A 19,504-nucleotide genomic window follows, 5' to 3' on the forward strand; every position below is an offset into this window, starting at 1 on the left:
TGTTGGGAGCTTGGGCGACTGTGTGGGAGTGGTAGTGCAGTGGCTGTTCCTCAGGCACAACACTTGCTTGCTTTTATTTTATAGAAAGCTTGTTCAAATTCGGTTTATGTGTATATATATGTATATGTATATATTTTTGGTCTATTTAATAAAATCACTGCCTCCTGTGTCACTCAGGTACAATGGTGATTGTTATGTTAATGCTGGCTGAAAAGGTTGGGCATTTTCAGAAGCACTTCTTCCTTGTAGAAAAAGGTTCCTATAGGGAGCCCTTCAGATCTGGTGCTGATAATATGAAGGAAAGAATGAAGTCTGAGAGAAAGTCAAATCCAAGAACAAAGAAATGCAGTTGAATCACAAGTGAGCCACTGCTTTTAAGCCTCAGGCATGAGGGTAGCAGGCCTCCATCTGTGCTGTCCTGTGTAAACTGTTGGAGTCTTTCTTTTTAGAGCTCTGATTGGATGTGGTTTCAGAGTAGGGATTAGCAAATTCATCTTTCACTTTTTAAAATTATGACTTCTATAGCTGCTCAGAAGTAGAGGAAAATATTTCATTGAACCCTAAATACACTGTGTGGTCAGTGATCATTGAGGGGGTCCCATGTCACCCTCTGCTACTGCACAGATCCCAGTGTCCTCACACAGCTGGAGTCACTGTCACCCCGGAAACATCTGTTCTTAGGCATTCCTTCCTCAGTTTCTTCTTTTATCTGGAAAGTGTCTGGAAAAGTTTTGATCATAAGAAGGTCAAGTGTGAACTTTCCTTCTGTATGAGCTTCTGCTTACTGCTTTGCTTCCCATTCCATGAGTTCTCTGTAGAAAGCCATCTGGTGGAGTGGCTGGTTCACATTGTGCAGGGGTATGTGTGGTGCCTGCGAGGTTCCCAGATGGGTGAAAGCGGAGCCTGCTGCAAAGGATCAGATCGGTAGTCACCAAACACTTGCAAGTTAGAATTAGGTTATGTCCTCTGTCATCTGTCATGATTTCCCTCCCTCTCTCCTGGTTTTGCACTGTTGCCCAGGCTGGCCTACGACTCCTGGGCTCATGTGGCCGCTCACTGAGTGACCTCTTGAGCCGTGCCTTGAGTCACCCCATCCTTTTTTCTTAAGGGTACTGAAAGCAAGTTTGATCTTTTTAAGATCAAGTCAACAGTTGACATGTGCCTTGCTGTTGCTTTAGTAGTGATCTCAGCCCAAACTTAGTCTCCTGGCTTGTTTTTCTGTTCTTCAGCTGAGGCCTTAGGGAGCACTGAAGCCAAGGCCGTGCCATACCAAAAATTCGAGGCGCATCCGAACGACCTCTATGTGGAAGGACTCCCCGAGAACATTCCTTTCAGAAGCCCTTCGTGGTATGGAATCCCAAGGCTGGAAAAGATCATCCAAGTGGGCAATCGGATTAAGTTTGTTATAAAGAGGTAAGGAGGCCCTGCAGAGATGCTGGACCTGTTTCCTGCGGTTCAGTGAGCTCCACGAAGCTGGCCCTCCCCTTGTTTGGCTGCTTCCTTTCTACCCGTGAGTCACAGCACACTGTGGACTCACATCTCTGCTGGGTCCTGCTCTTAGATACACTCCATCCTGGGGAGGCTGGGCCTTTGAGCATTTGGGGAAAAGAAGGCGACCATGGTAAAAGGAGGGCCAGGTGGGTTCAGGCACCTGTGTTCACTCTCCCTTCCCCATGTGGGCGGCTGTCATTGCGAGGTCCCCACACAGACCCTCTGCAGTCACTTGGTCTTCCATTTAGCAAGTTACCTTCCTCAGTGGCTTTGCAGGTCAGCAGGGTGCGGAGGAGGGCAGAGGCCCCCATGTCCCTTTACTCCTTACTCCCAGAGGGTGCTGAGGGGCTGCATGCTGCTTGCTGGTCAGGGGTGCTGTGTTCAGTGTTGGGAGGCAGAGGGAAGAAATGTTTCAGATGACCGAGCTAGCTGTTTTAGTCACATAAGATTCGGCACCGACAGATTTGGAGGAGGTGACAGTTGTGCACATTTAAGCCCAAGATGCCTTCGAAGGCCCTGTGACCCCCGTGTGAACACTGCTGCCTTCTAAGTGAGCACCGCCATGGCTGTAGCTCAGTGCCAAGGCGGGTGAGCCATATGGACAAGTGATTGACTGTTATAGCTGTGTGGGAGAAGCTTGAACTGTTCCTCAGTGCTTATCACCAACATCAGTCATATCTTTACAGACCAGAGCTTCTGACGCACAGTACAACAGAAGTCACCCAGCCAAGGACAAACACACCAGGTGAGGTGGACAGGGACTCCTTCCCTTCTGGTTTTTTCATTTAATCTTTTAAAGGCTTGGGATTGCTCCTCCTGCCTCCTCTTCCCAGGTCATCTTTGTGGATGCTTAGGTTGGGCACGCCTCCACGACTGATGTGAGGGGCAGCCGGTGACAAACGTTGACCTGGATGCTGTGCATGGTAATCCAGTGTAGCTCCGCACAGGCGTGGTGTAGCTTACACCCGTAGTCACGCACGGAGCAGTGACGTGTTGCAATGTTCACACTCTGCTCTCCTTCCCTTGGTCTGGCACTTGTTCTTGGAGCATGTCTCAGTTTCAGCTGGCCACGGCTTGCCTGTTTAGTGGCCACGTGTGGCCAGCACCTTCTGAATCAGCCCAGACACACTTAGGCCTTCGTCTTTCCTCATTCTGGCCTTTTGGTGTTTGCATTATCATTTACTTTTCTGGCAGTACTGGGGTTTGAACTCAGGGCCTCACACTTGCTGGGTAGCTACTCTACACTTGAGCCACGTCCAACCATTTTTGCTTTAGCTTCTTTTTCAGTCAGGGTCTCATGTTTTTGCCTGGGGTCTGTGTTGGACCTCAATCCTCCTGTCCGTGTCTCCTGCCCGTAGCTGGGATTGCAGATATGCATCACTGCACTCAACTTTTGGTTAAGGTGGGTGGTCCCACTAACCTTTTGCCCAGGCTGGTCTCAAACTGCCATCCTCTCAATCTCTGCCCCACGAGTAGCTGGAATTATAGGCGCAAGCCGCTGAGCCTGGCTGGGCTGTTCTTAAAATGGCAAATATTTTGATTGCACCCTGCACAGTGTGCCTCCGCCCAGTGAAAAGGCACTCTTAAGTGTGCTCTTCTTTCCCCCCATCTTGTTGCTCAGTATTGCCACTGTCAGAAGACGTGACCCGATTTCTAGATCTGCTACAGCTGTGAGAATGTCTATTGTCAAGGGTCTGTGCAGGTTGTTCTCTGTAACGTAGAGTCTGGTGTGGCCAGTGACTGAGTGTGTGCAAGAGAGCACAGGTCTTCGGTACGCATGGTTAGCTGTCCTAAATTTGAGTGTGAAGGTGAACCAGGGTGCAAGTTGAGGTTACGAGTGTGCCCTAAAATACTGATCCTTTAGCTCCTAGGGTGGGGCGATTAGTGAAGGTCAGTTGGGTACATCTTGTGTGCATCAGGACAGAAAAAGTGGTTGAGAAATACTCCGCCGTTTGTTTTGTGGGGCTGGAGTCCAAGGCCACAAGCATGCTAGGCAAGCACTCTGTTACTAGGCTCCATCCCCAGCCTGCCATACATATTTCTAACAGGAAACTTGCTTTCATTATGAACTTTTGCTTTGTGTGAATTTCTAGGCACACACTGGATGGATGGAAGGAAGGTTTTGTTTGGAAGGATGGGTAGGTGGAAGGAAGAAAGAACAGGGCTGCCTGTGGGGAGCAGATGGAAGTGCAGCCGCTCCCTTCCAGGCGCCAGAGCTCCTGGGTGCAACACAGCTGCTTCTCCCCGTGAACCTCCAGGGAGAAGTGTGGGAAGGCCACCAGTGTTCTTTATGGACAGTGCAAATTTGAATATGAATTCTCCGTCCCTCTTGTTTCTATGTCTGACAAGTACAGGAACAACTCCTCAGCACCCTGGAAAGAAGGCTGTTTACTTTCTAGTCCCTGAATACATTTGGATCTGTGTTGATATAGTAAACAGCATCATTAATTAGATTATTTTTGCTTTGTAGTTAAAGAAGATTGGAATGTCAGAATTACCAAGCTACGGAAGCAAGTGGAAGAGATTTTTAATTTGAAATTTGGTAAGTAAAATCTAGTGGGTATGTTTAGTTCAAAAATAAAGCCCACGTTCTGAGTGAATTTTTGAAGTTCGGGTTCAAAAGAAGGAAGATGGATTTTGTTTATTTCTACAGTAAACTTGCTGCTTAGATGAAGCAAGTGCTTGATTTCTTGGCTTCTGTTTTTTCAGTGTTCTCATTGGGGCGGGGGAGCAGGGTGGAGCTGGGCTCGTGTCATATCCACAGTGGGGACTCACAGCTGGTAGCACTGCAGACACGGGTGGCATCCTGACTTGTTTCAGCTTGGATTTGCTGTCTGGTTTCCTGGAGCACAGGCTTGAGAAGGGTTCTGAGGAGGCTCAGCCACAAGAGAGCTTCTAGCTCTCTTGGTCTATCACTGGTGGGGAAGGGAGGAGGTCTGAGTACCAGCAGTGTTCACTGGCCGTTCCTCTCCTTTGTTTTAATTAATTCATTGTTACATTTATTATTTTGATTTTTTTGAGACAGGGTCTCACTATGTACCCCAGGCTGTCCTGGAACTCAAGATGTCCTGCCTTAGCCTCTGTAGTGCTAGGATTACAGGCGTGCACCACCGCCCCTGGCTTCTATCCTTTACACCTTGACACCTGGTGTTAACATTTTGGTCTTCCCCCCATCAGGTCGCTTATGACTATGACTTAGTGTAGTGAGCTCTCCTGAGATGTGGCCTGTGCAGCTCCTGCTGTGTCAGCCGACTTGCACCTAGAGCCACCACTGTGGGAGGAGGTCTTAGTGTGCATTTCTGCTCAGCGTACAGAGGTGTTTGTTTATTGGGGGGTTGGAACCCGGGGCCTCACACTTACTAGGCAGGTACTTTACCACTTGAACCACTCTGCCAGCCCACTGAGGTCACTTTGACTTGTGGCATCATTGTCCTTGTGAGTTAAAGGGTTTCGTCAATTCATCTTAAAAGTACTTACTTGTAGGGTCCCTCTTCTGACCTGCACTGCACACTGAGCACATTGCCTTCACTATTGAGCAGTGATGCCAGGTTGTGGGGACTTGTCGTTCTGTGTTTGAGACCGTGGACACTCAAACGTGCACGGCATGTTCTCTTCCTCATCCAGCTCAAGCTCTGGGACTTGGTGAGGCTGTGAAAGTCCCGTATCCCGTGTTTGAGTCCAATCCCGAGTTCCTTTACGTGGAAGGACTGCCAGAAGGAATCCCCTTTCGAAGCCCTACCTGGTTTGGAATTCCCCGACTGGAAAGGATTGTCCGTGGAAGTAATAAAATCAAGTTTGTTGTTAAAAAGTAAGTTCCCTGGAATTTCTGAAATCCTCATCCTCTGTAAGCACTTTTTTCAAGCTGGAAGTGACAGGGATGGCTTTGCCATCTTTGAAGGAGAGCCTTGGCTTTGTCAGCTTTGGACTGTGTCCCCGTCTGCCGCCCCTGAACTTCTTATTCTGTACTCACTCTCTTCCTTGTGCAGGGAGCAGGGGACAGTGGCCTCAGTGTTGCTTATAGACTCCCGTGTCCCTTGGTTGGTGCCATTATAAATCCTGGGTTCTCTCTGCTCTCTTGTCCCTGGTCTGACTAGGGGTGACTGAGTGATTGAGTGTCTTCTTCACCTTCTGCAGTGGCGGTGGTGAGGGCCCGGAGCACATGTTCATTTTCTGTTTTACAAACACTGTCCTGTGGTCAGTGCGGGCCATGCTGGCCACAGCTGTTCTCATTCTCGTAACTCTTGTGTCTCTTCTTTCTAGACCAGAACTGGTCATCTCCTACTTGCCTCCTGGAATGGCTAGCAAAATCAATACTAAAGGTAAGAGGTCGCACGTGCTCTGTGGATTCTGCTCCTTGCCGTTGAAGTCTCACTTAACTCAGACCCGGGCGCCAGCCATTTTCTCGTGGGGCTTTTGTTTGTTTTTGCCTTTTGAGTTACTTTATGTAATGGACCTCTCTCTGTATTTTTCCTTAACGTTCATTGAGAGCTTCATGCGTGCGATCCTCCTCACTCCCGTCTCCACAGCCCTGTTGAAGCTCATTGCAGGATTACACTCCCAGGCTTCTTTGAAAACAGCCAAACTGTACGAGTGCTAATACTCTGCTCGCTCTTACAACGCATCCTTCTGTATTTTGTCCTGCAGTGTGCAGAAGTAATCCTGTGCTTACCTTGCAGCGTTGCAGTCACCGAAGAGACCACGGAGCCCTGGGAGCAACTCCAAGGTTCCTGAGATTGAGGTCACCGTGGAAGGTAGGCCCAGCCTGCGTTTCTGCCAGCTCGCCTTTCTGACTGGAATTACTTCGCACGATGCCTCTCTTTGTTAATTGTAAAATAAGGGCCCAGAGAGGAACATCATGGAACTTTCTCTACTTTGCTTTTCCTTTTTTCAGGAGTGACAGTTTAGGTGTTGTGATAGATCCTGTTATCCCCCAAGTTCATTTCCTTCTCTCCACTGCCAGTGAGTGTGTAGCACTGTCACCTGAGGAGTGTTCCAGCATTAAGACACTTCACACATGCCACAGGTGTCCTTCACATGTCCCTTTGTTAACTGCAGAGTGATACTGCTTGGGTCCTGGATTCAAGTTTTACCTTTTGAGTCCACAGTTCAGTGGTTTAGTTGTCTACTCAAAAGGACCCTGTCTGCTCATCTGAAGGGTTAAAGGAATCCTTGTGCAGTTAAATACCGGGCTCCCTACACCAACTTCAAGATTTCTGTTCAGAATCCCAGAGTCACAGATAAACTTGTCACTGACTTCCCCACTTCAACACCGTCTGAGGAGGGGCACCCATTACTGCTGTAAGATGACTTGGGCTAGGGGCCTAAAGAGCTGAGCTGAGGGAACAGTGACACTGTCCAAGGGAAGGGCATGAGGGCTTTCAGAAAGATCACAGCAGGAGCAGGCATGCGAAAGGTATGAAGTGTCCCTGTCCTAGAGTGTGGTTGTGAATCTCCACCCCAGCTGTGCTTGCTGTCACAGAAATGTCTGTGCCGTCAGTGGCCACGGGTCCCGGGACCAGCTGATTGGACCCTTGAGGGGGCTGGTCCAAGTGTTCTTGCCATGGTGTCTGAAGGTCCAGAGAGGCTCGGGAGAGAACGTGGTGGGGGGTGGCGCAGCAGTCACAGAGGTGAGTCATGTGCTCAGGGTACGAGGTAAGGGCAGGTACTGCACCATGCATTGGAGCAGTGTCAGCAGTGTGTTCCTCAGAAGGCAGCGATGTCCATGGACCTTGGCAGGGGCAGGGTACCCTGCTTTAAACCTGGACACTGAAGGAGGCCAAGGCGGAGGACAGCAGCCTCTAGTAGGAGGTTAGTGCGTCAGCACGGGTGTCCTGCACATGCTGAGTGAGGGTGCACACATCACATTCATTTGCTCTGGGAGATGATGTTGCTGGGGTTGTCACTTCTCACCTCGATTGCTCAAGGTCAACTTGATAGGTCAGCAGTGTTAAGAAAACAGAAAGAAAAAGCTGACGCAGTGACTTAAGATGATAAGGGTTGTAGGTCTAGGTAAAATTGGGATTATATTCTCTGGAAATAGAAGACGCTTCTTTTTCTCACCTAAAAATCTCTCACTGGGAATGGTGGCTCACACCTGTAATCCCAGCCCCACTGGAAGTCTGGGTAGGAAGGTCGTGATTCTAAGGCAGCTGGCACAAAAAATGCAAAACCCTATCTGAAAAATAACTAAACTCTAAAAGGGCTGGAGGCATGACCCAAGAGGCCCTGAGTTCAATCCTTGGAACTACTTTAAAAAAAAAAAAAAAAATTTTTTTTTTTTTGTGGTGCCAGGGATGGGACCCATGGGCTTCTGTGTGCTAGGAAGAGCTCTGCCTCTAAGCTACACCTGTGACTCTTGAAAGTGATGGGCTGGCCCTCACAGTGCTTCCATGGCCTAAAGGCAGGAAGACAAGCTGTGCTTTGTCTCTGTTTTCTGTCCTCGTGTCTCTGTCCAGGGAGGACAGATGTGCAGTGTCAACCTGGCACACCCTTTCCAGGAACTGCAAGAAGTGTCCCTAGAGTCACCTAGCAGATTTTTGCCTAAGTCTCATGGTTAAAACAAGAAAAGTAAGAATTAGAACAGCAAGGGGAAATGAAGAGACAGTTCTGGAATCTCAGGAAGCTCGCCCAGACTCTCTGTCCTTTGCTTTGCTCTGCTTTGCAGAAGGAGTTGGGGGTTGGGACAGGGTGTCCCTATTGAATTCCACCATCCTCCTGCCTCAGCTTCTGGGTGCTGGGATTACAGGCTGTTCCATGGCACTTGGCTCTTACATTTGCATTTTCATAAAACCAGAACTAAGAGGAGTATTTAACTCATGTTTTTTAAAGAATTGGGGTGCTATTCATATATCTTAAAATACACCACTTTAACTCAGTTCACTGACAGTTAACCATGCCATGATGTCATCACCACTAATTCTAGGACATTCTCACGACCCCAGAGCGCACCCCCTTTCCTATTAGCATTTCCTCCTCCCCCAGCAGCCACTGTGGCTGCTGATTGGCTTGTTTTCTGTTTAGGACATTTCATATCGATGGGTCATAGGACACACGGTCTCTATGGTGGGTTCACCAGACATGCATTCCCTTGTGTAGACAGATTATACGACACACGGTCTCTTGTATAGATGTGGGTTCGTACAGAACCAGACATGGTTCCTCGTGTCTGGTTTTTTCATTGAGATCCTGTTCTTGAAGATGTGTGTACATTCTACCAAATACGAGTACTTCACTGCCCTGCCCCATGTCAAATAAAATTGTAGCTGTAAATAGACCTTAAAAAATTTATTTTTTTGTGGGGGGAGGGGACAGTACTGGGGTTTGAACACATGGCCTCATTTTAACCATTTTTAGGTGTGCTGTTTTGTGGGATTAAATGCACATTGTGAAGCCATCACGAACCATCCATCCTTCAGTGCCTTTCTTCTCTCCCAGCTAACCTCTGCTTACTAAACCCTGAGCCTCACTCCCCTCTCTCCAGCCACGGCTGCAGTTCACACTGGCCGCAACAGAGAACTAGCCGAAATGCCCATCACTGATGAGTGTGGTTTGTGTACCATTGGGGTGTTGTCAGCCATAAAAGTGTGTGAAATCAGGCAGAGCAGAAAGACACAGAGCACAGGTCCTCACTCATTTGTGGAAACTAAAATGGGGGCAGAGGAGGAGACAGGAGAGTCAGCAGAGTCCGTGAGGAAGAAGGAGTAGTTCTGGATGGAAAAGCACACAAGCACGGCACTGTGGTTTTCAAACAAGTAGCAAAGAGTACGAGGTTCCCAGCACATGCAGGTGACTAGAGTGGCGGGCCGGGTGCTCACTACCCCGATGTGGTCATTACGCTCTCCACGGAGATCAGGCACTGCGCCACACTCGGTGCTGCAGTCAGGAGTGAAGGCAAACAGGGCAGACGCAGGTGACTAGCTGGAGAGAAGCTCCCAAGTGCAGGGAGGCCGGAGTGACCGCAGGGTCTCTGAAGTGAGGACGCTGCTGGCTGGGGGAGAGATGGGGAATGGGAGGAGGCCTGGGTGGGAGCAGGACGCCCCTTGGCTTCTAAACTTTGCTATGTTTTCTGGCCCAGGTTGGACATGGAGCGTGCCCTAGGGAAGCCACAGAGAGTACTTAGCAGACTTAAGTACATGGTGGTAGGGAGTTTTCTCTTCATTTTTCTCTAGGCCCCAACAACAACAATCCTCAGACGTCTGCTGTGCGAACTCCCACCCAGACCAATGGCTCTAACGTTCCCTTCAAGCCTCGCGGGAGAGAGTTCTCCTTCGGTGAGTGCAGCTTCATTTTTATTGATTTCTGCTCTTTATTAGGAACTCATGCTTTGCTCTGCTGGGTCAGTTGTGTCCTGGTAAATCAGAGAGGAAACAAGCAGGCGACAGAGCCACTGTGCCAAGCTCACCTTGCTGCTCTGCACTGCCATACCTGTGCGTCTTTCCTATGCACTGCAGAATGGGCACTGTGAGGACTGTGCTCAGAGCCACTCCTGGCTAGGTGACACTAGGATGCAGTAGGGGGAGTCCGTTTGTCATGTGTTGTAGTCAATGTGTTAGTAATCTCAAACAGCTTGATAATATGACAGGATTGGAGTGGTGGCCAAGCTGTGATGGTGTTCTTACTTTCGAACTTCCTAACGCCACACGAGAGATGAGGTGACAGTTCCCTGTCTGTGCAATGGTGAGTACTCCAAACAACTCACCATGCTGTCTTCTGTACGCAGAGGCCTGGAATGCCAAAATCACCGACTTAAAGCAGAAAGTTGAAAACCTCTTCAATGAAAAATGCGGTAGGTTTATTTTGAAGCGTTTTTGAAATACAAAGTTGTTTCTGCAAATGGAATGTTTGCAGAATGTTTCTTCTCCTGTATTTGCCGAGTAACATTGCTCGTGATTAAATGTCATCCTTGCTCGAGTCTGGGTTTCCCGGCGTCCCTTTGTCCCATTTCCCTGAGCACCAGGAAGGCAGACCGTGTTCTGTGTTGACACGCACACACGTGCTCTGTCGGGAATGACCGTGTGGAGGCGCCTTGCTCAGACTGCACTCCCTGGCGCAGGTGAAGCCCTGGGCCTTAAGCAAGCGGTGAAGGTGCCATTCGCGCTGTTCGAGTCTTTCCCTGAAGACTTCTACGTGGAGGGCCTGCCCGAGGGCGTGCCATTCCGGAGGCCGTCCACCTTTGGCATTCCGAGGCTGGAGAAGATCCTGCGAAACAAGGCCAAGATTAAATTCATCATCAAGAAGTGAGCAGTGGGGGAGGGCAGGGCGGGGATGGAGTTGGGGCAGGGCAGGGGCATGAGGTCACCCGGGGATGCCAGACAGTTCTGTGGGCCAGACTGTTCTCCAGTAAGTGACACAATTGCTTCATGTCACGAACTCCACCCACTAACATCGCTGGGGCCCAGCTAGTGGCGCAGTTTTCCAAAAGCTTTTTATTTCTACAACTTAGAGATGTTTTCAAATTTCTCCTGTGTTTGCCTAAACATATAATGGCTCCAGTAGGTTAATTTCGATTACTTATATAATCTCTGCAGTTATTTGAAGGTAGTCGAAATTAAAGTTTCATTCGCTGGGCGTGGGGTGTCCTTTTACATCACTGGGTGCTGCTGTCATGTAATGCAAAGTGGCATTACCACACATAGTGACCACCTTGGCTTATTTAAGCGAGGGCTGTGGGGCTGGACAGTGGCCAAGGCCTCAGCCTCCTGGGAGCCAGGTTGCAGGCCCAGGCTCCTGTGGTGTTGCCTGTCTTCTCCCTGGAGCCTGCCCCGATCTCAGGATGCCTCTCACTGTGCATGCTTAGTGTCATGGCTCTCACCTTGTGCTGGCTCCACGGGGAGTGCACCCTTGATCAGCACACACATTTCCCTCTTGCTCCAGGCCCGAGATGTTCGAGACGGCCATCAAGGAGAGCACGTCCTCCAAGAGCCCTCCCCGTAAGTGTCCTGGAGCTGGGATGGCAAGTTGTGGCTTCTGTGCTGTTAGCAGAAACATGGGCAGGGCGTCTGCCCTAAGCGCTGACCCTGCCTTTCTGTCTCCAGGGAAAATCAACTCATCTCCCAATGTCAATACTACTGCATCCGGCGTCGAAGACCTTAACATCATCCAGGTGACAATTCCAGGTGTGACTTTTGCCCGCATTGTCCTTTGTGGTCTCCTAGCTTCTCTCAGGCCCTCCTGTCTCAGGTTACCGGGACTCCTTCCATCACTTGGGGATGTCCAGCCTACACGCTTGGCCAAATACTTCACACTGCCAGTTTGTGACTCAGCAACTCAGGCTCAAGCTCAGACCCAAATGTCTGTCTGTCCTTTCACAAAACAGGAAGAAGGTTGGAGCATTTTCAGTTGGTGCTTTAAATTTTTTTTTTTCGGTACTGGGATTTGAACTAAGGGCCTCATGCTTCTAGGCAGGTGCTCTACCACCTGAGCCATGTCCAGACTTGTTTTTGCTTTAGTTATTTTTAGGTTAGGACTTTATGTGTTTGTCCATGGCTAGCCTCAAACCATGGTCCTCCTACCTACTGTCTCCCAAGTAGCTGGGATCACAGGCAAGAGCCACTGTTCTGGCTTGTTAACTGACTTGGGGACTCATAACTTTTTGCCTTGCCTGTCCTTGGACAGAAACCTTCCTAATCTCCCTGTCCCAAGCAGCTGGGACTGGTGTAATTCTAAACCCTTCCCGATAGCCCTCACACAGAGCTTCTGAGGCTTTGCTTTAGGTTTCTCGTGCACTGATTGTTTGGGTTTCTTCTTTTTGATTTTTAGATGATGATAACGAAAGACTGTCCAAAGTTGAGAAGGCCAGGCAGCTGAGAGAGCAAGTGAACGACCTCTTCAGCCGGAAGTTCGGTACGTGTCGCGATGTGCTCAGCCTGGAGGGGTTTAAGCGGTCCTGTCAGTCAGCGGTGTTAGGTTGTGGAATCTCCTTGCAGAACGGAACCGGGTGCTTTCACTACGTTTCTTTCATGAACATTACGTGTGGTTTCTGTGGATGGTCAATATTAAAGTCAATAAAATTCACGTTAATGTTAAGTTTGTTTGCTGTGTGCAAAGGCCTCTGTTAACAGCACAGACAACCTGTAAGCTAAATGCTGGTCTTTGTTTCTGTTGCCACTTGAAATCATTAGGCTGCTGTTCTGACCCCACCGCTGTCTCATTGCAGGGGAGGCGATCGGCATGGGCTTCCCTGTGAAAGTTCCCTATAGGAAAATCACCATCAACCCTGGCTGCGTGGTGGTGGACGGCATGCCCCCCGGGGTGTCGTTCAAAGCCCCCAGTTACCTGGAAATCAGCTCCATGAGAAGGATCTTAGATTCTGCTGAGTTCATCAAGTTCACAGTCATTAGGTGAGTGAGCGTTGCCACTCAGCCAGGCAGGTCTGAAGGTCGTCAGGCTGTCACGGCCCCAGGTGCAGGGCTGTGCAGCCTGCGGCACAGCTTGTAGTGTGATGAACCCACGGGCTTGTTAATCAGCAGAAGGTTGCATTTCGTACTCCCCAGCTTACTTTTATTGTTACTCCTCTCATTAACTCTGGAGGGGCAGTGCCGGGGATCCGACCAAGGGCCTCAAAACGCACACTAGGCCAGCACTCTACCAGAGCTAGACCCCCAGCTTCTCAGCTAACTTTTTTCTTTTGAGACAGGATCCTTTTATGTAGCCCAGGCTGGCCTTGAACTCTTGGTCCTCCTGCCCCAGGCTCCCAACAGCAGCTTGTAGGCTTGCACTGCTACACCTGGCTTGTCTCCCTTTTTTTTTTTTTGGTGGAGTCTTGCTATGTTGCACAAACTGGTCTCCAACTCCTGAGCTCTAGTGACTTCCGATCTCAGCCTCTGGAGTGCTAGGATTACAGGCATGCACCACTGTACCCAACTACCTAGATGATGGAGACTCCAGTTTTTAATGCCAGAGGTTGGTAAATCACGGCCTGTGGACCAGAGTCCACCCTGCCACCTATTTTTCTGCCACCTATTTTTCTGGTCTTTTGGAACACGGTTACATTTAATCACATATGTGTTGTCTGCGACAGCTTTCTCTGTTCTGAGGAAAATTTGAGTAGTTGGGGGAGAGACAGTTGGGCCTATAGAGACTAGATTAGAATAGTTTACTGTCTGTCACTTTATTCTTTTTTATATTTATAGTACTGGGGCTTGAACTCAGGGCCTACACCTTGAGCCACTCCGCCAGCCATTTATTGTGAAGGGTTTTTTCGAGATAGGGTCTCATGAATTATTTTCTTGGGCTGACTTCGAGCGTTAATCCTCCTGATCTCTGCCTCCTGAGTAGCTGGGATCACATGTGTGAACCACCAGTGCCTGGCATTGTCTGTCACTTTACAGAAACATTTTGCCAGCCATTTGGTTGCCATGTCACTTGTGTTTTCTTGTGCGTGTGGTGAGGATGCTGCTTGCTCCTCCTGAGAGCACTGATTGACTGGCTAGAGTGGAAATGATGTCCATTCCCACCCTCCACCCTCCATCAGCATTTGCTTGTCACATAAGCGACATCTCCATATGCAAAGTCCTCAAGTGATCTTAACTCTCCTGACCCCTGCAAAGCTGGATCCCACCAGATTGACCCCATCTATCATCTGGTTCCTGCTTATCTACCCAAGACCCCTTCCCCCAGCATTGCACTACCTACTCTCCCAAGGCATTTTCTTTTTTTTTTTTTTTTTTTTTTTGGTGGGACTGGGATTTGAACTCAAGGCTTCGCACTTGCAAAGCAGGTGTTCTGCCACTTGAGCCACACCTCCAGTCCATTTTGCTCTGGTATTTTGGAGACAGGGTCTTGAAAACTATTTGCACAGATAAGCCTTGAACTGTGATCCTCCAGGTCTCAGTCTCACAAGTAGCTGGGATTACAGGCATGAACCATTGTGCTCTTGCGGCATTTCCTCTTTGCTCTAGCCCAGCTCCTTCCCTAGGAATACTGTGGGTTCACCTGTCATTCTCAAAATAGAGGTTTCTTGGGTCAGTGGAAGCCCTTTCCGGCAGCCCGTGTGAGAAGAACGATGACTCTACTCCTTCCTGTGCTCCCAGGGTGGGATGTCATCTGACAGTGGCTCTGTTCTAGTTGTTCATGTGTGTGTTAAATTCGTGATTATTGATCTGATGTGTAACATGTACTATGACATATAGCTAATATCTACATCACATGGAGTAAATGACTATATAATCTATACCACATATGCAGTGTGCACATGGTAACTGAAATCTGGTGCTCACGCTGTAATCCCAGCTACCCAGGAGATCAGGAGGATAGAGGTTTGAAACCAGCCTGAGCAAATAGTTCTCAAGACCATATCTCGAAAAAACTGATCACAAAAAAGAGCAGTGAAGTGGCTGAAAGTGTAGGCCCTGAGTTCAAGCCCCAGTGCCGCGAAAAAGAAAAGAAAAAAAGAGCGAATGAGTATAGAACAGACGCCAGCTGTTACATGTGCAATTTCCTTTTCTCTTCAGACCATTCCCAGGCCTGGTGATTAACAACCGTGAGTATTTCTGATGCTTGTTTGTCCTGGGGTCCAAGAGGACGGGTGGGTGGCATGTCTGTCTTCTGTTACAAGTGGTGACCACTTGGCTTGGGCTATAGCACTTGAAGTGACTCGCTGTATGGAAATACCTAAACCTATGTTAGCAAACTCCTGCCTGTGTCTGAGCAGCTTTAGTGGAACACCCCCCTGCCCCCCAGTCTCTGGCTACTGTGCGGCCTACCAAGGGAGAAATGTCTCATGGTAGTGAGGACATCTGCAGGGCTGCCCTGTCACTGGCTCCCAGCAGACAGTCTACTCTTGTTCTCACTGCAGCGCACCTGCTGCTCTGTGATGGCACTGTGTCTGTTGACACAGCAGGTGGCGCCTGAGCGCAGGCTCTCGCACTGAGGGAACCAGTGGAGGTGACCTTCCAGGCCTTGACTTCATCATGCTAGGATGTTCTTTGTTGTCCTGTTGACTCTGTTTTTCCACAATCACAGTGCACCTGGCGTGCTTCCTTGGTCCCTTTAGCATTTCCAGTGTCTTCCCAGTTAGAATTCCTGTCCCTACTCCAAACCATCTGCAACTGACTCTCTTCACAGAAACCACACCGTCTCCTGTGCCATCCAGGGGTGGTGGCGGGGCTGTGGGTGTCTTAGCGCCTCGGCATTCAAAAGGCCAGTGCATCCCAGCCCCTCACTCCTCCTGCCTCACACAGGTGGCCCTGTTCCTGGGGCAGCATCATGGATTGGGTCAGACACTTCCTGTCGAGTTCACTTATACCATAAGCCAAGAGTCAGTTTCTGTAGACTCTGCTTGTAGTATGCCTTCTGTTCTGCCAAGGGTGTGCTTGTCTGGTGGTGCCAGCAAAGAGGAGAGGTGTCCCTGCTTCATGGTGCTTGAGTTTACTGACGTTCAGCTTCAATCACATGGAATTTTGTCATTAATAGAAAGCCTATGATCATTTTCTCGTTGGCTCTTTTTTGTAAACTTCAGTTCATCTGTTGTATATTTTTAGTTCCCAAGGAGGAATATTGTCCTCTCAGCTTACCTGTCCCCAACTTTGTTCAAAATGTTCTTGTTCTTCTGTGCAAGGCTGTAGTAGGGTTTTCTGGTGATTACTCTGATGTTAGTGATTTTGGTTAATACACCAGAACCCCTGGTGCTTGCTCCACCCTCGTCATAAGGAAACCAGGCCCCAAGGGTGAAGCTGGAGCAAGGCACAGGTGGGTGTGGCATTGTGGCCTTGTGGTCTTGCGTTGTCATCTAAACCATCACTTTCCTTTCAGAGTTGGTTGATCAGAATGAGTCAGAAGGCCCAGTGATACAAGGTAAGAGGTGCAGAATGAAACAAGAGTGTCACACACCCCATCCCCTGCTCACACTTGCCAGCTCTGTGGGAAGTCACGGATACCGTGTACACACGCGTGTGCCTGCACACATACTCACACAGTCTTAGCTCCCTGACTCTCATGTTGACATCACCTCCAACTGTGGGTCCTGACTCAGAACTGTAGGCCGCAGACCACCTGAGCCCACAGACCAGGTTGGCTTCACGAGCAGGTTGTGTGGGGAGGGATGTGTGTCACGGTTTTGAAAAGTCCATGAACGTGGGCAGTGGCTGCCCCTCCTGCCATTCGTGGAAAGTGATGAGCTGGAAGGCCAGGCCAATATGTGAAGAGGAACCTCCTCTCTGGTCGGTCTGTGTGAGGCTTGTTACCTGGCACTGGGGGTGCAGCTCAGTGGCAGAGCACAGGCTTCACATGTGTGGGTTCCATCCCAGCTCAAAGAAAAACCCCAATGTTAGTTTAGACTTCTGTTGCACATGGTGCTCACTTACACCTCTCGGAGGAGCAGGAACTCGACGTCCTATGATGGTGCGTCTCCTTCCTTTGGCCCGTGTGCAGAGAGCCTGGAGGGCTTTTGCCCTCTCTCCTTGTAGCTTCTTTACCTAGTGGAAAGCAACTTCTGAACACTGTTAAAGTCCATCTTCCTGTCTTTCTTTCTAGAATCAGCTGAGCCCAGCCAGATGGAAGGTCCAGCAACAGAAGGTAAAGGGATACTCGGTAGAGAAAGCAGGAAGTTCCTTAAGGCCTGTAGGACAGAGGCTAGCTGTGTTTTATCAGCTGCGTGCTGTCTCCGTCCTCGGGGTTCCTCAGTTTCTGGGTGAACTGGATTTGCAGTTTATGCAAGAACCATTGGAGTCAGTGGTGCTCTGGGTTTCTTTGTCCCATAAAATAACACCAAGTGGGAATGACCAAAGTCATGTCCAAATTACAGGACTTTTTTTTTCTTTCTTTTTTTTTTTTTTCCCCCCAGTACTGGGGTTTAAACTCAGGGCCTACCACTTGAGCCACTCCACCAGCCCCTTTTTTGTGTTGGGTTTTTTTTGAGATAGGGTCTCACAAACTACTTGCCCTGGCTGGTCTCAAACTACCATCCTCCTGATCTCTGCCTCCGGAGTAGCTAGGATTACAGGCTTGAGCCACCAGTACCGAGCTCCCCAGAGAACTCCTGATGGATTCTAAAACAGTCAGATGACTGCTGTGCACCCAGATAGCATGTACCATGTAGTACACAGGCTCAGTCAGATCCCTACATGGCAGGCTGGGGTATAGCTCAGTGCTAGAGCACCTGTCTCCCATGTACAGGGCCCTGGGCTCCATCCTCAGCACCACCAGAAAAAAAAAAAAAATGCCAGAAATCACATAGCATTGAAGCACTAACCCTTCTGTCCTATCTGGCTAAGGAGTTTGGTACAAATGGAGTTACAGTCAAGCAGATTTGTGTCATTAGTGCAACTAACCAGTACCCTCTGTTTCTCCTGGTAGAAATGAAAGAGACGGATGGAAACTCTCAGATCAAACAGGAACCGGACCCCACGTGGTAGACCTCTTTCCCCACTTCCTTCCAGGGTAAATCAGCCCTGTGTCTTGCTCCTGTGTGGGGTGCGTGTGGTCTGCCCGCAAGTCCTTGAGCTGGGGCAGGGACAACCCTGCTGGGGACTTGGCCCTAGAACTGTAATCACCTTGAGTCCCCATGTGTCTGTCAGTCACAGGTATCATAGCACTGCTCTTCAAAGGGACAGGTTGTGTTTCTGTCTGTTGGCCATACCTCGCCCTCTCCATCACTGCCTGACCCTTATCCCTTCCCTGTGGTCCTGGCTGCACAGTGGAGTAGCTGTCACTCTTGACAGCCGCTATCACTTGTGCAGGTCGAGTTACAAGTCCTGGCCAGGTTGTTAATAGGAGGCTGGGTGTAGACCAGAGCCCACGAAGCTCCACTCTGTCCTTCTGTCCTCCCTGAGCCTCGTGGGGTGTGTGCTCCCATGGAGGGGTTGGTGCTGCAGACAGGGTTGGTTCTGACCTGCAGCATGACGGTGTTTTCCTGATAGGGACTCGTGTGGCATTTGCCTTAACCGTGGCAATTCCTGGACTCGCAAGCTTTTCAGCAGGTGCTCTCAGTGTGACGTGTGCGGGTGCCGGGTCCCTGTCACCTGTCTAACCTGTTGGCTTGCTGTTTGTTTTGTCTCCCGTAGCTGGCGTCCCCGTGGTTGAGAAGAGCTGCCCGCTGTGTAATATACGTGTACAACAGAAACGCCTTCTATACAAACCTCCTTTTCTACTTTTAGATAGAGATGTCTACTTTTTCAGCAGTTCTGTGAATTGAATTAAAGAGCAGAGTGACTGTAGATTTGGAATGGCTGGCTGACTTTGGAATGTATTATAAGGATTTTGCAGCAATGCTGGAAAGACGACAGGGAAAATGACAGGGACGATCTCATCTGATTTTTTACGTGTTCAGCAGAGCCGCCTCTGGCTGCAGTGTTTTCCAGTCGCGCAAAGACATCTCCTGGTGCCGCATCTCAGCTTCTGCCACAAAGAGAAGTCCTGGGATGTTTGGTTCTTTGGTTTTTCTATTTGCAGATCATTAAGTGATCCACTGTTCACAGCTGCCCTTGGGGACCGAGTGAACAGCTGGTGTCTGTATATGTGACTAGCCTCTTCCTAAGCTATGTATCATGGTTCATATGTTCTTACCACAATGAAAAGAAGACCGTCTGGACTACCGGACAGTCAGTGTCCAGAGACGACCAACAGACAGCCTCTTCCACTCTCACTTTTTGTCCTCACATACAAAAGGCACCATGTCCCACGGGCGTCGGTCAGGTATGAGTACTGGACCAGCTGCCCGAGTGGCACGGGATTGTTTGGAGCGCTGTTCCGCTCGGGTCAGGGCCAGGGGGTTGTCATTGCCTTCGTTCTTGTCTGATCCTGCTTGTAACACTGAGGCCCCACGTGGGGCGAGGGGCCAGCGAGCTCATTCTGCACCCGGATCTGCCAGTGCGGGACTTTCACAGAGTTGTACAGAACCAGCTGTCAGAGCTAGAGGGTGCGATGGCGTAGCGATTTCGTTAGCTTTATCACGGTATCCACGATGGAGTTCTATCACCTGGTAGCAGAATAGGCATTTCTATGTGTTGCTTATATTTTACCTCGGATTGTAGATATAGGGTAAGAAATAAATCCATCCATGCCTTTCACACACTCA

The 19,504-nt window shown here is 49.5% G+C and overlaps 1 protein-coding gene across 13 annotated transcripts in view; it reads left to right on the top strand.

Moving 5' to 3' along the window:
* The window catches only part of Gtf2i (general transcription factor IIi), a 69,791-nt gene extending 50,287 nt beyond the window's left edge, over nucleotides 1-19,504 (top strand). For all 13 annotated transcript variants that reach the window (XM_020164679.2, XM_074075757.1, XM_020164587.2 and 10 more), the window contains 18 exons: nucleotides 1,230-1,413; nucleotides 2,178-2,236; nucleotides 3,962-4,033; nucleotides 5,116-5,299; nucleotides 5,752-5,810; nucleotides 6,168-6,242; nucleotides 9,660-9,761; nucleotides 10,211-10,276; nucleotides 10,544-10,727; nucleotides 11,365-11,420; nucleotides 11,526-11,606; nucleotides 12,250-12,333; nucleotides 12,647-12,830; nucleotides 14,943-14,971; nucleotides 16,243-16,284; nucleotides 16,963-17,004; nucleotides 17,785-17,868; nucleotides 18,492-19,504. In XM_020164679.2, the coding sequence (XP_020020268.1) occupies nucleotides 1,230-1,413; nucleotides 2,178-2,236; nucleotides 3,962-4,033; nucleotides 5,116-5,299; nucleotides 5,752-5,810; nucleotides 6,168-6,242; nucleotides 9,660-9,761; nucleotides 10,211-10,276; nucleotides 10,544-10,727; nucleotides 11,365-11,420; nucleotides 11,526-11,606; nucleotides 12,250-12,333; nucleotides 12,647-12,830; nucleotides 14,943-14,971; nucleotides 16,243-16,284; nucleotides 16,963-17,004; nucleotides 17,785-17,843 (1,562 nt within the window). In that variant the 3' untranslated portion in view covers nucleotides 17,844-17,868; nucleotides 18,492-19,504. The remainder of the gene's footprint in view (nucleotides 1-1,229; nucleotides 1,414-2,177; nucleotides 2,237-3,961; nucleotides 4,034-5,115; nucleotides 5,300-5,751; nucleotides 5,811-6,167; nucleotides 6,243-9,659; nucleotides 9,762-10,210; nucleotides 10,277-10,543; nucleotides 10,728-11,364; nucleotides 11,421-11,525; nucleotides 11,607-12,249; nucleotides 12,334-12,646; nucleotides 12,831-14,942; nucleotides 14,972-16,242; nucleotides 16,285-16,962; nucleotides 17,005-17,784; nucleotides 17,869-18,491) is intronic.

The sequence above is a fragment of the Castor canadensis genome, chromosome 6 (genome assembly GCF_047511655.1).
Source record: "Castor canadensis chromosome 6, mCasCan1.hap1v2, whole genome shotgun sequence".
Classification (NCBI taxonomy): domain Eukaryota; kingdom Metazoa; phylum Chordata; class Mammalia; order Rodentia; family Castoridae; genus Castor; species Castor canadensis.